Below are 13,101 nucleotides of genomic sequence, written 5' to 3' on the forward strand. Positions count from 1 at the left end.
GCATGTTCAGCCCCTGGCCCCGCCTGTCCTAGCCTTGCATGGTAATTAGATCCACTCCCTTCTGAGCATGCATTGTTTGCTGTGGTGTTCACACAGGGGGGTCTTTGGTGGTCTCTGAGGCCAAAGGCTGTGGTCTTCATGGTTGAACTTTTGAACTTTTCTCCTTTGTGCACGCGCTTTGGTCCCTTGGTGCTTATCTGAGTACGTCTGTCGGTCTTGATGAGCTTGGAGACAGAGGAGCCTTTTTCTCTATATTTCTTGCATTCCTTGGTCTTCTCCCGGTTTTGTTCTTTATCGCAAGAAGCTTCAGAAATGTTTCATTTTTCTATGCCCTTTGTACCATGGCAGAGATTTCTTAAGTAAAAGGCTAAAATTCAACACACAAGTCTACAAGCTATAATTTAAATGCGTAAATCATATTGCTAACTTGAGTGAACCACCAAAACCTCCATTTCATTACTATGACAACATCTGACCTCCAATCAAGATTTAAGGACATACACCCCACCACTGGACAGCAAAGAAGGAGTCGATGGACAGAACTTTGGGAGGGGCTAAAGGGTTAAAAGGCCAAATCGCCATTGTGTGGATGAGCACATGGTGGGAAAAAATCCTTTGCTCCCAGCCCAGTAATATTTTCTCTATTTAGTCATATATTATATTTTTGCTAAGGTTTTAATAAACCTTTTAAATTTTTGAAAGTGAGTATCATTTCTCGCACAGATGTGGAGTTTGTTCAGGCATGATGCTTTCTCCTCTGTGCATTCCAAAAGATGGTTGGTGTATTGGCTTTCCACTACAAGGTTTTGGTATCTGGGGAGTACCAGGGTGGCTTCTGTGAAAAGCTGCCAGATGTCAGAGCCAATACCAGACGACTTCCAGACAGACCCACCACTGGCCAAGGCCAGGCCAATCAGCAATGGTGGTGTGACTTCCCACTCTTAAGGGGAAGGGACCACCCAAGATTCATAGATGCTCGCGGTTGAAAGGAATGATGAAAGCCAGAGGGTCTGCAAAAGCTTGCATCATTTTATTAGTTAATTACATACTTAGCATGGAATAGGTATGTTAGTCCCTGACCTACTATGTAAACACATGGCAGTGGGTTTTGGATAAAGTGGTAGAAAATACAGAAGGAGAGGAAGGAGAGGAAGGAGAGGAAGGAAGTTAGTTGTCTTATATAGCATGAGTTCTATTACCAATATAGTGCATGGATTTCATAGCCTCAGATTTTCATACCTCCTCAATGTTTCTCATAGGCAGCTCCTCTGAGCACTGCCTATTCCTGACCCTTGCAGCAGCTACCTAACTCCTTCAACTCCCCTTCCCATCAGTCCACTCTTTTATACCACTAGTTCTTATTTGCTGCAGGTGTTGCCTGTTATCATCTGGCCTGCTCCTAATGTTTAGTAATAGGGTCCAGCTGCAACTTGTTGGGAGATAAGATTACATTCTACATTACCCATATGGTGTCCCACAGGGAGGGAACATCACATCACCAGTCCTGGCTATTAATGTTTGAGACACGCACAGTAGCCCCCTTATCTTCCAAGCTTCTACAGATGGTAGTGCCTCTGGGATAGCATCTTTGGGGGGGGATTGCTGCACAAGAGCAGCTGTGAGAGGAGTGCGAATATGTGAGAGAAACAACTGCTGACACCAAGGTCCGTGGAGAAGGGAGGGGAGGAGGTGCTCCAGGCACTAGAGCAGATTCCCCTGCAGCCTGTGATGAAGACCATTGTGGGGCAAGTTTTCTCCATGTACCCCATGGAAATTAATGGTGGAGCAGCCTGTGGAGGACCCCGTACTAGAGCAAGTGGATGTGCCCAGAAGAGGTTGTGACCCTGTGGGAAGCCCATGCTGGAGCAGGCTCCTAACAGGACCTGTGCCCCTGTGGTGGACAGTAGTGTTTTGACCTTGGCTGGGTGCCAGGTGCCCTGTAAGCCAGGGCATCCACCTGCTCTGGCATGGAGCTCCTCCACAGGCTGTAGGTGGATCTCTGCATCCCTGTGGATCTCCATGGGCTGCCAGGGCACATCTTCTTCACCATGAGCTGCAGAGGAATCTCAGCTCTGGGGCCTGGAGCACCTCCCCCTCCTCTTTTTTCACTGATCTTGGTATCTGCAGAGCTGTTCTTCTCAGATGTTCTCACTCTGGTCTTCTCTGGCTGCAATTACAACTGCACAACAACTTTTCTTTCTTCTTAATGATGTTATCACAGATGCTTTCCTACCATTGCTAATTGGCCCAGCCTTGACCAGCTGCACATCCATCTTTGGAGCCACCTGGGATTGGCTCTGCCAGACATGAAGGAAGCTTCTAGTAGCTTCTCACAGAAGCCACCCCTGTAGCCCCCCTGCTACCAAAAATCAGGTCCTGCAAACCCAATACAGCCACAAGGGCTTATTGCTGACTCATGGACGGTTTGTTGTACACCAGTACCCCCAGGTCCTTTTCTGCAGTGCTACTTTCCAGCAGGTCACCCCTCGCTTGTACTGGTGCCTGGGGTTATTCCTACCCAGGTGCAAGACCCTGCATTTTCCTTTGTAGACTTTCAGAAGCTTTTTCTGTCCATCTCTCCAACCTGTTGAGATCTTTCTAAATGTCAGCACAGCACTCTGGGGTATTGGCCACTCCTCCCAGCTTTGTATCATCAGTGGACTTGCTGAGGAGGCATCTACCCCTTCATCCAAGTCTTTGATGAACAAGTTAAACAATACTGAGCCCAGCATTGAATCTTGGGGCGCAGCACTAGTGACAGGCCTCCAACTAGACTGCAACTGATCACAACACTCTTGACCTAGGGTGGCATTATGATGCTTGCATTCCCATTCATGTGTTCTGTTAATGTTAGATATTATGTTCTGTACCTTTAAGACTGGCTCGGAACAGTGAAAGTTTTGTTTTGGGTTTCTTATCAGCCTGGCGGGACACAGAGACTGCAGCTTTTGCTTTTTCTGCTTTTGCTTTTCGCTTTGCTCTCTCTCTCACTTTTGCTTGCTTTGCTTCTGCTTGCTTTTGCTTTTGCTCATTAGCTAGTTTAGCTAAACACTCTAAATTTCTTCCTGAACTGTTTCTCCTTTCTTTTTTTTTGACCATTTCGAACCTGCTCTGGACTAGGACCTGGGAAAACCAAGAGTTTGCACCTTGTAGCCTGCAGCAGCTGCCCCAGCGCTGGAGGGACTGAGAACAGAGCGACCACCCCCAAGAGAGACTTTCTGAATTTGTCATCTTTTTTCAGAGTGGTGTCATCCAGTATTGTTCATTTTGTGTACTGGGGGGTGCTGTGCCTGTTAAATAAACAGGTTCTTTCCACTTCTCTCTGAGGAATTCTTCCTAAACCAGTTGGGTGAGGGGCCCTGTGGGTTTGCTTTCTGGAGGGGCCCTCCTTTGGAGATTCTCTACCAAATTTGCCCTAAACCAGGACAAAATCTTGGCACCCAACGTGGGGTGAGAGAGAGAGTGGAAAAACCCTGTTTTGAGCACATTTTGGTTGCCATTACTCTCTGTTTGTTTAAAGCAGTTAATAGCCATGCTTTCTGAATTCATAATGTCTGTTGGGGTGAAGGCTTGCATGTATTTCTGGTCCCTAGGGTTTTTTGAGATCTTAATACCTCTGTGGTCCGTAGGTTTATTTTCTTACCCAGAAATAGTTCTAGTATTGTCCTTAATACATATTTTTTTATAGCAGAGGGGCAGTGACCAGAATAGCTATCCTGCTGGGCTTGGTGGCAATGATTTGTAAGAAGTTTATAAACATGCTGGGGTCTGCTTCGTGTATGAATGGTTCCTGGCTATGGTTATGCATTCAATTTGTTAGAGGAGGAGCAGCAGGGAATGCTGCCTTTCAGATAGTTTTCAATCTACCTCTCTGTCCACTCATCCAACCCACACTTCCTGAGTTTGCCTATGAGGATGCTGTGAGAAAATGCCAAAAGCCTTGCTGAAGTCCAGGTAGACAGTATACACTGCTGTCCCCTCATCTGTCCAGGTAGTTGTCTTGTCATAGAAGGCAATAAGCTTGGTTAAGGATAATTTCTCTTCAGTGAATCCATGCTGACTATTGATCACCTTCTTGTCATCCATGGGGATAGACATGGCCTCCAGAGTGAGGTGCTCCATCACTTTTCCAGGGATTCAGGTGTTGCTGAGTGGTCTGTAGTTCCCTGGGTCCCCTTTCTTGCCCTTTTTGAATACGGGCACATTGCTTCTCTGGTTAACCTTTGTGAAGTAGATAGCTCTGGAAGACATTATTAATAAATTGTATCATGTTTGAGAATAGGAGCAGATCACTGTTAAATGCTGCTATTCTTTTAAATAATAACTGTCCTTATTGGTATTCATGTCTGAACAAAATTTAAATTCTTTTTACTTTCTGTTAATCTATAAAATTCCATGTTGTGTTTATGGAAAATAGTGCAGTGTAAAAACAAACAAGTGAAACACTGCATCACAGAGTATATGTTATAACCTAAAAATTATAAGTATTGCACAGAGCATATCAGATTTTCAGTTCCTGGAAAGGAGTTAAGGGGGAATGCACCATCACAATCAGTAAAAGTTCCTTTAAAACAACTGGATTCATTCTTTCAGATTTAATGAAAAGATGCTTATTAGAATAGGAGATTGTTCCCCTATAACTGTATCTTGTTTTCTTAGCCTCCTCCAGGAAATGTGAGAATGACTCATGTACCCAGTACCCAGCCAGCAATAATGAAACCAACAGAAGAATCACCTGCTTACACACAAATTTCAAAGGTTTGTTTATAACTTTCAGGCACTATTGGAATATGGATCCCAATATTACCAGTTAGATGGTGCCTGGGCCAGTCTGACCTCGCTGCTGAGCCAAAGGCGGCTTCTGTGGTGCTTTACCCCAGAGATACCTCGGCTGCTGGAGATTGCAGCAGGACACTGAACGAGTCCAGGCTTGTCAGGAACTCCGTTTACCTCAGGAGAGAGAGCTTCTGGCGATGGTGAAGAGAGAAAAGGAGAGGATTCTGCTGGAGGGTTATATCCAGATGTTTATTCCATGGTTACAGAGGTCTGAACCGGGGCAACTGCTCCAACCAGAATGGAGGCCGCATGGTCTGATTAACCTTTTAAGCTCGGGGACAGGGGAAGGGGAGGGGACAGGTGAGCTACCAACCAGGTGAAAGGGGCAGGGTCTCAAGGGACTAGGGACACCTATACGGGCCAATGTCCCCCAGGCCTGAGGAGCATCCTTTGAAATCGACCAACCACACGACGCCTTGCTGGTATGTTAGCCTGATTGACAGGGCACACTCAGCAAGGGGAGAGGGGGAAGGGAGAAGGGAATATTGGCACACCTGAGAAAGGGACCCGGAAGCTAAAAACACACCACAACAAGGCACTAGGTTCCCTTCAATTATAGTAATATAAATACACTTCTGAAGTTGTATATGTTATAAATAAACATTGTTTTCCTAATAATTTATGAAAATGAATACTGCCTTTAAGTAATCAGTTACTGCATGAATTTGTGTAATATTAGGTTGATCTTCATAACTGAAGATGTTAAATTTTGGAAAATAGACTTGGAATATTAATTTTGTGTTTGTATGTTTTTAATTGCTAATAATGCTTATTTTGTTCAGGAACATGCCTTGGCCCAGGCAGAACTGCTAAAGCGTCAAGAAGAAGTGGAAAGAAAAGCAGCTGAATTAGATCGCAAAGAAAGGGAAATGCAGAGTGTAAATCAGCAGGGGGGTATGCATAAAAATGTTTTTTTTTTAATTACAGAAATTTCACTTTTTCTTAGAAACTGTTTTAGTTTTACAGTGTTACTGTAGTGAAACAGATCAAAGGGGATTTTATAACCTCCTCAGGAAAAGAAAATTTATTTCCTTTGGAACAATGCAGTGAATAAAAACTGGCCTGTGCAGATTCTCACAGCAAAAATTTTAAATGAGGCCTATGTTACATGTTACTCTCTGCTATCAGCTATTTTTATTCTAGGTTAATATCCAAGTAATACTGTTGAATAGAAATGGAGCAGTTTGAGAAGTAACTTCATAAGTAAGATCTCTTTGATTTCTCTTCTGTCAGTATTTATAGTTGTAGGAGAATTTTGCTCTTTTGAAACATTTTTTTATCTTTTGGCTATGTTTCAGACATTATTATATGCTAATTGCAGAAAGATTTATTTTATTACTAATATTCTATTAATTTTTCATATGTTGCTTTGTAACCCATAGTTAAGATCTGTATCTCATTTTGCCACAACATTTAAGTAACCTTCAGTTTTTATACTGCAATTTCACATATGGAATTTACATCCTCTTAACTGAAGATACTTTGCTAGAATTAGATCTACTGGAAAAATTTTAGACTGAAATTAAAAAACCTCAAACAAACCAAAACACCATGCAAGGTTGATGTTGCATGTTCTTTTCACTTGTATCTAGAAATCTGACTGTTGTATTTCCACATGTGCTGAGATGTTTTTGCTGCTGTGGCTATTGGAATATACAGCAGCACAATTCCAGATTGCAAGACCACTTAGTAATTCAAATTCTTAGAAACTTTATGTCACTCATCTGCTAGGATCTGGGAATAAGGAATAGCTATTCTTCTAAGGAAAAGAATCATGATGATATTGTCCCTACATTAAACAATTTTTATTTTCTCAGTATTTATTCTTTTCAATGTCTATATTAAATCTCTGTACCTCTTCTCCCAGATAATTTTTTGCTTGCTTGCTTGCTTTTTATTATTCTTCTCCATATATTGCTCTTCATCTAATTTCACTGACTTATATTGATGATCTATATTGATCACTTGTCTCTTTCAGGCTTCAGGGACAGTCTTGTTCATCTATATCATAGGAAACAACTCTGATACTGCATGCATGTTTCATGATATTTCTAAAATGGATATTTAGTGTTTTATTATGTTGCAGTTGTCTCCTAGTTTTGGCCAGAACAGAGTTAATTTTTCTTTTCTGCAGTAATGTGGCTGTGGGAGTGTCTAGGAGGTTATTCCATACTACCTTATGTCATTTGCCAGGGGTGGGGGAAAAGGACTTTCTCTCTTGCTTCTGAGAAGAAGGGTGCTCCTTCCACGGGGAAAAAGCATGGCCGGTAAAATGGTTGATATTGCCACAGACTTTCTGTGTAAATAGTTTCTTTGTCTTATACCTTTTTTTATTACTATTGTTGCTGTTACTGTTCATTTTCTTATCTCATTGCTGTTTCCAGTAAATTGTTTTTCTCAACCTGTCATCTTTGCCTTTTGTGCTTACTAGAGGGGGAAGGGAAGTGAGTGCTGTCATGGTTACAGTGGGAGCACTGAACTGGGGAATATCATTTCTAAACCATGACAAGTTGTTCACATCCAAGTGCTTGGAGAGTCCATGAAGAATCTAAAGGATTCTTTGGGAAGGTTTAATAGGGAAGAGAGAGCTCTGAAAGCTTGAAAGAGAATATTGGAGTTTTGCCAAATGACTGCATAAAAGGTACTGCACATGAGAAATTGTATGTTATGAATGAGGAGAACAATATTCCTTTCCTTCTGATTTTTTTCTTGTCACACTCATGCAAACTCCTTTGGAAACATTTTAGAGATACTTTGATTGGACAACAAAGTCTTTTGCAATAGTACTCCAGCTATTTGCATTCAAGATGCTGGCTGCACATTTAGGACACTTGTCATATGCAACTGACAAAAATTAAAAGATCTTCAAGCTGGTAGGTCTGCTCAGCAATAGGTCTAGGGAGGTGATTCTCCCCCTCTACTCTGCTCTTGTAAGACCCCACTTGGAGTACTGCACCCAGCCCTGGGGCCCCCAACATAAGAAGGATGGGGACCTGGTGCTGTTGGAGCAAGTCTAGAGGAGGCCACGAAGATGCTCAGAGGGCTGAAGCACCTCTGCTATGGAGACAGGCTGAGAGTTGGGGCTGTTTAGCCTGGAGAAGAGAAGGGTCCATGAAGATCTTTTAGCAGCTTTCCAGTACCTAAAGGGGGCCAACAAGAGAACTGGAGAGGGACCCTTCACAAGGGTATGTTGTAAGTGGACAAGGGGAAATGGCTTTAAACTGAAGGAGGGTAGGTTTAGATTAGATAGTAAAAAGAATTTTTTTACCAAAAGGGGGGTCAGGCACTGGGACAGTTGCCCAGAGAAGTTGTAGATGAGTGTAGTGAGTTGACCTTGGCCAGGTGCCCGGTGCCCACTAACCCACTGTATCACTCCCTTTCCCAGTGGAACAGGGGAGACAATAAGATGGAGAACAAACAGTGGGTGAGATAAGGGAGTTTTATTACCATGAAAGAAAGAAAGAAGTGAGTCTGTGTGCACATAAGTGAAGGGAAAAGTCCATCTCTACTTCCCATCAGCAGCGATGATCGGACACTTCCTGGGAAGCAGGGCTTCAGCACTTGTGATTGTTCCTCCAGGAAGGCAAACATTGAAAACTCACAAATACCCCTCCTTCCTCCTCCCTCCCTTAGCTTTATATATCTGAGCTGACGTTATATGGTTGTGTCCCCTCCCAGGATTTTGCCCACTCATCCCTTTGATGGGGGAAGGAATGTCAGAGGGACAGCCTTACCCAGCAGTAGCCAAAACACTGGTCTGTTAACACCTGTCAGCTACTAATGCAAAGCACAGCACTGTGAGGGCTGTGAACTTTATCTCAATCAGACCCAATACAACACCCCATCCCTGGAGACATTCAAGGCCAGGTTGGAAGGGGCTTTGAGCAACCTGGTCTAGTGGAAGGCATCACTGCTCATTTCAGGGGGCTGGAGCTAAATGATCTTGAAGGTCTCTTCCAACCCAAACAATTCTATGATGTCCTCAGTTTTCTCTTTTCAGTTTCTACGCAGTATTGCACTTGAGTTTATGTAAGGACCTGATAAGAAAAATGCCTCCAAAATTGCTTAGTCATTGTGTCTACTTATCATAATCTCTTTTAACACCTGAAGACTATGTGTGGGATGGACTGTGAGCTGCCTTGAGGTCCAGAAAAAGAAGGGCAAAAACTGTGCTAAATCAGGAGGCGAGAGAGAGAGGTGTCGCCACCATATTTTCTGAAAAATCCCTTCCTGGGAAGCTGAGAAACCCCAGAGAAAAATGAAAACAATAATTATCTGATCTTCTTCTGTGTTTTGCTGCACCCCCAGTCCTACTTTCTTTCCCACCGACAGCACAGGGAGACAAAAACATGGTCTTTTTAGTCCTTTTGTCACTTCTAAAAATCTTTCTTCAATTCACTTGAAGAGAAGAGTCTCTTCTGCTATGCCATGGGGTACTTCCCATGGGAGACAGTTCTCTGTGAACTTTTCTATTGTGGTTCTAATTTGCACAAGTAGCAGTCCCGCCCAAATCTGCTGCAATATGAAATCCTTCCCACGGGCAAAGCAGTCTTCCCACAACTGCTTTTTTTCATGGGCCATTTAGTTAATGGGGTTTTGTTTTTAAGGATGAGCTATTCTAGTATAAAAGCAAGGGTCTTCATCTTCTGTCTCTGGAAGCAAGGGTTCTCTCTCTGTACAAGCCTCTCTCCAGATCACAGCTTCTCAGCATCCACACGCTCCAGCATGAAAACCTTTTTCTCGTGGGCTGCAGGTGAATTCTGCATCCCTCCATGCACTTCATGAATTACAGGGAAACTGTTGTATTATAGTCCTCACTATGGCTTGCAGAAAAATCTCAGCTCTGATGCTTGGAGCACCTCCTTCTCCCCCTCCCTCTATTGCACCGACCTTAGTGTCACCATGTTGTTTTTCTCATATGTCTTCATTTTTTTCTTTTCTCTGATTTGGGAGAGAATTGGTCTTTGTCTGGTCTCAAGTTCTATCAATTGAAAAGTTTTTATAGAGTTCTGCAGCACTGAAAAGCTGATTCTGTCCAGGCTCTGCATTGGGGAATTGCTTGTCATGTCTCTCATTGCTCATCACGTGGTCCTCACCGGCATTGTACTAGCTGTGCAGGCTGCTGGCTCCACTCCACACTTTTCCTCATGTGGGGCACTGAATAAATAAAAGCAAACAAATTCATTGCGAGCCATGCCGAGGTAGCCGCGGCTGCGTGGTGCTGCCCTGGCTGCCCCGATCTTGGCAACGAATTCCCGGCCACGTAGCCCCAGCCATGTGGTCGCTCCTGGCGCTAGTTTTGGCCGCATGGCTGTTCACAGTGCCAGTATGGTCCCTGGCGGCATGGCCTAGCGGCGCCGCCAAGAAAGGGACCAGCTGGCTCTGCAGGGAAGGGGCCCGGCTGGCCCCCTCACCACTCCTTGGAGGCGAGGGGAAAAGAGAGCTTCCTGTGGTTTTGTCTTTCTTAAATATGTTATCATAGAGGTGTTACCAGCTTCTCTACTTGGGTTAGCAGCATGCCTATTCTCATGAAGCAATATGCAGAATAAATAGACTCCACAACCTGATGTAGTTATGAAGTAGGTATGTATGTCAGTGCCCGGCACAGGCGAGATAGCTCTCATGAAAGCTTGTGCCCCGAGTCCTGGTCTGACCCACATCTTTATTCACGAAGATGTTCCATATGCATTACATTACACAACCTTTTCATACATATTCAACCCCTGGCCCCGCCTGTCCTTTCCTCGCATGGTAATAAGATCCACACCATTGTGGGCATGCTTGCTTGCTGTGGTGGTCACATGGGGGTCTTTGGCAGTCTCTGAGGCCGAAGATTGTGGTCTTCCTCATGATTGAACTTTTGAACTTTTCTCCCATTGTGCGTGCGTGTGTGCGTTGTGGTCCCTTGGTGCTTATCTGAGTACGTCTGTCGCTCTTGATGAGCTTGGAGACAGAGGAGCCTCTTTATCTGGGTTTCTTGCATTCCTTGGTCTTCTCCTGGTTTTGTTCTTTATGCAAGAAGCTTCAGAAATGTTTCATTTTCCTATGCCCTTTGTACTATGGCAGAGATTTCTTAAGTAAAAGGCTAAAATTCAACACATAATTCTACAACCTAAAATTTAAATGCTTAATTCATATTGCTAACTCAAGTGAACTCCAAGAACCTCCATTTCACTCAGAGCCAGACAGCGACGAGTTCTGTCAGACATGGAGGAAGTCCCCAGCAGCTTCTCACAGAAAATCACTTCCATGGCTGGCTTCCTCCCTCCTCACCAAAAAACAAGCCATATAGAACCACCACAAATGGTCAGTGGAAGTGGCAGAAAATTTAACAGATAATTAGTGCCTTGTACCTGTTTGGACAGAACTACCAGCTTCATCTTTTCTGAATGGCAAAAGAAATAATGCAAGTGTGTAATTTTTGCAAGTTTTCTGTTCTTATGTGGTGGGTTGACCTTGGCTGGCTGCCAGGTGCCCACCAAGCTGCTCTACCACTCCCCTTCCCAACTGGATAGAGGAGAGAAAATAAGATGGAAAACAACTTGTACATTGAAATAAGTATTTTTACTAAAGCAAAAGCACAAGTTTGCATGTGCACAAGCAAAGTGAAAAAAAAAAAAGAGGTTAATTCTCTACTTCCCATCAGTGAACAATGTTCAGCCACTTCCCAGGAAGCAGGACTTCAGCATGCATAGCAGTTGCTCCAGAAGGCAAACACTACAAACAACAAATACCCCATCTTCCTCTTCCTTTCCTTAGGTTTTATATCTGAGCTGATATCATATGGTATGGAATATCCCTTTGGTTATTTTGGATCAGCTGGCCTGGATGTTTCCCCGCCCAGGATCTTGCCCATCCCCCAGCCTACTGACTGGGGGGAAGAATATTGGAGAGACAGCGCTGATGCTGTGCCAGTAGTAGCCAAAACACAAGTGTGTTCTCAACACATTTCCAGTTCCCAATGCAAAGCACAGCACTGGGAGGACTGCTATGGGAAAATGAACTCCAGCTCTGCCCCACCCAATACAGATAAACTGTTAGTAAAGGCATGGTTGAAGATAGCAATTGCAAGCAAAACCTTGTCAGAATTTCAAATAAAGTTTTCTTTAGGTTAGTCACTATTTCAGCTCCACTTTTCTAATATGGTAATTAATGTATCTCTTGCATACAGAATTTGAAATGCTATGGTAAAGGTTTTTTGTAGTTATCTCAGTTGAATCTCTGAGTCTATGCTTGCATTTACTTGTGTTCTGCAGAATGTATACTCTTATCTGTGAGCAGATTAGCATACAGGAAATCCAAGTGTCTGATACTGTGCTGACCTTTGTGGTATCCTCACTTTGTCACACAACTATATCAAAATATATTGATACTGTAGGGAATCTTCTTGTAACAAAAAGAAGTAGTTTACACCATTTAAATAGCTGCTTTTCTTCAGGCTTACGGGCTTTTAGGTAAAGCTTTGACTGTAAAGTGTATTAGAAACTGGTTCAAAGTGTTAGAGATATCCAGGTATTACAAATATCAGCATTCTGAGAATGAAGAATGTTTTTCAGTCCCCAGTCTTTGTGTTCTACAAAGTATGAGAGTATGGTGGGGCTTAGAGAAATGCACATTTAAAACTCAAGGAACCTGAGAAATTGTTTTGTGAAGAATTCTCTTTTCTCATGACTTTATAGGAACTGTCAGATGCCTGATTAGTCTTTTACATAGATAAAATATTGTACTTTCCTTGATCTGTCTTGTACTTCGTTGTATTTTATTTCTGAAGTTTATTTTTATTATTGTGTGAGGATTGCTAATAAAACTTTGGGGTTTTGGTAGCCCAAGTTATCTATACACTTGTGAAATTTATGTATAAAACAATTTGAACAAGTCCAAATGCATCTCTTTCTGGCATACAGAGATTAAACTGTATTATAAATCACCTTTTTTTTCTTTCTGATTTGCAGGTAGAAAAAATAACTGGCCACCTCTTCCTGATAATTTTCCAGTAGGTCCGTGTTTCTACCAGGACTTTTCTGTAGACATTCCTGTAGAATTCCAGAAGACAGTAAAGGTTATGTACTATTTGTGGATGTGTAAGTATTTTCATTTAAAGAAAAGGCAAAGCGCATATTTGAACTTGATGATACATACTTGCTACTCTTGCTTTTGCAATATCTGTAATGAGATTTTTTTTTAAATTCAGAAGTCAAATGTTGAAATGAAATCTTTTTGTTAGCTTCAGTTTTAAATGTATTGGATTATTTAATAGAAATTTCC

The 13,101-nt window shown here is 42.8% G+C and overlaps 1 protein-coding gene across 8 annotated transcripts in view; it reads left to right on the forward strand.

Annotated features, from left to right (window-relative positions):
* LOC135460382 (secretory carrier-associated membrane protein 1-like) overlaps positions 1–13,101 on the forward strand; it is a 114,127-nt gene that overhangs the window by 66,997 nt on the left and 34,029 nt on the right. For 3 of the 8 annotated variants that reach the window (XM_064737191.1, XM_064737184.1, XM_064737188.1), the window contains exons 2-4: positions 4,660–4,758; positions 5,619–5,730; positions 12,789–12,917. In XM_064737191.1, the coding sequence (XP_064593261.1) occupies positions 4,660–4,758; positions 5,619–5,730; positions 12,789–12,917 (340 nt within the window). Of the gene's footprint in view, positions 1–3,120; positions 3,246–4,659; positions 4,759–4,827; positions 5,045–5,618; positions 5,731–12,788; positions 12,918–13,101 lie in introns of those variants that run through there. The other 5 variants (XM_064737186.1, XM_064737192.1, XM_064737185.1 and 2 more) reach the window with 3 other exon arrangements.

This window comes from Zonotrichia leucophrys, unplaced genomic scaffold (genome assembly GCF_028769735.1).
Source record: "Zonotrichia leucophrys gambelii isolate GWCS_2022_RI unplaced genomic scaffold, RI_Zleu_2.0 Scaffold_36_1286893, whole genome shotgun sequence".
In the NCBI taxonomy this organism is placed as follows: domain Eukaryota; kingdom Metazoa; phylum Chordata; class Aves; order Passeriformes; family Passerellidae; genus Zonotrichia; species Zonotrichia leucophrys.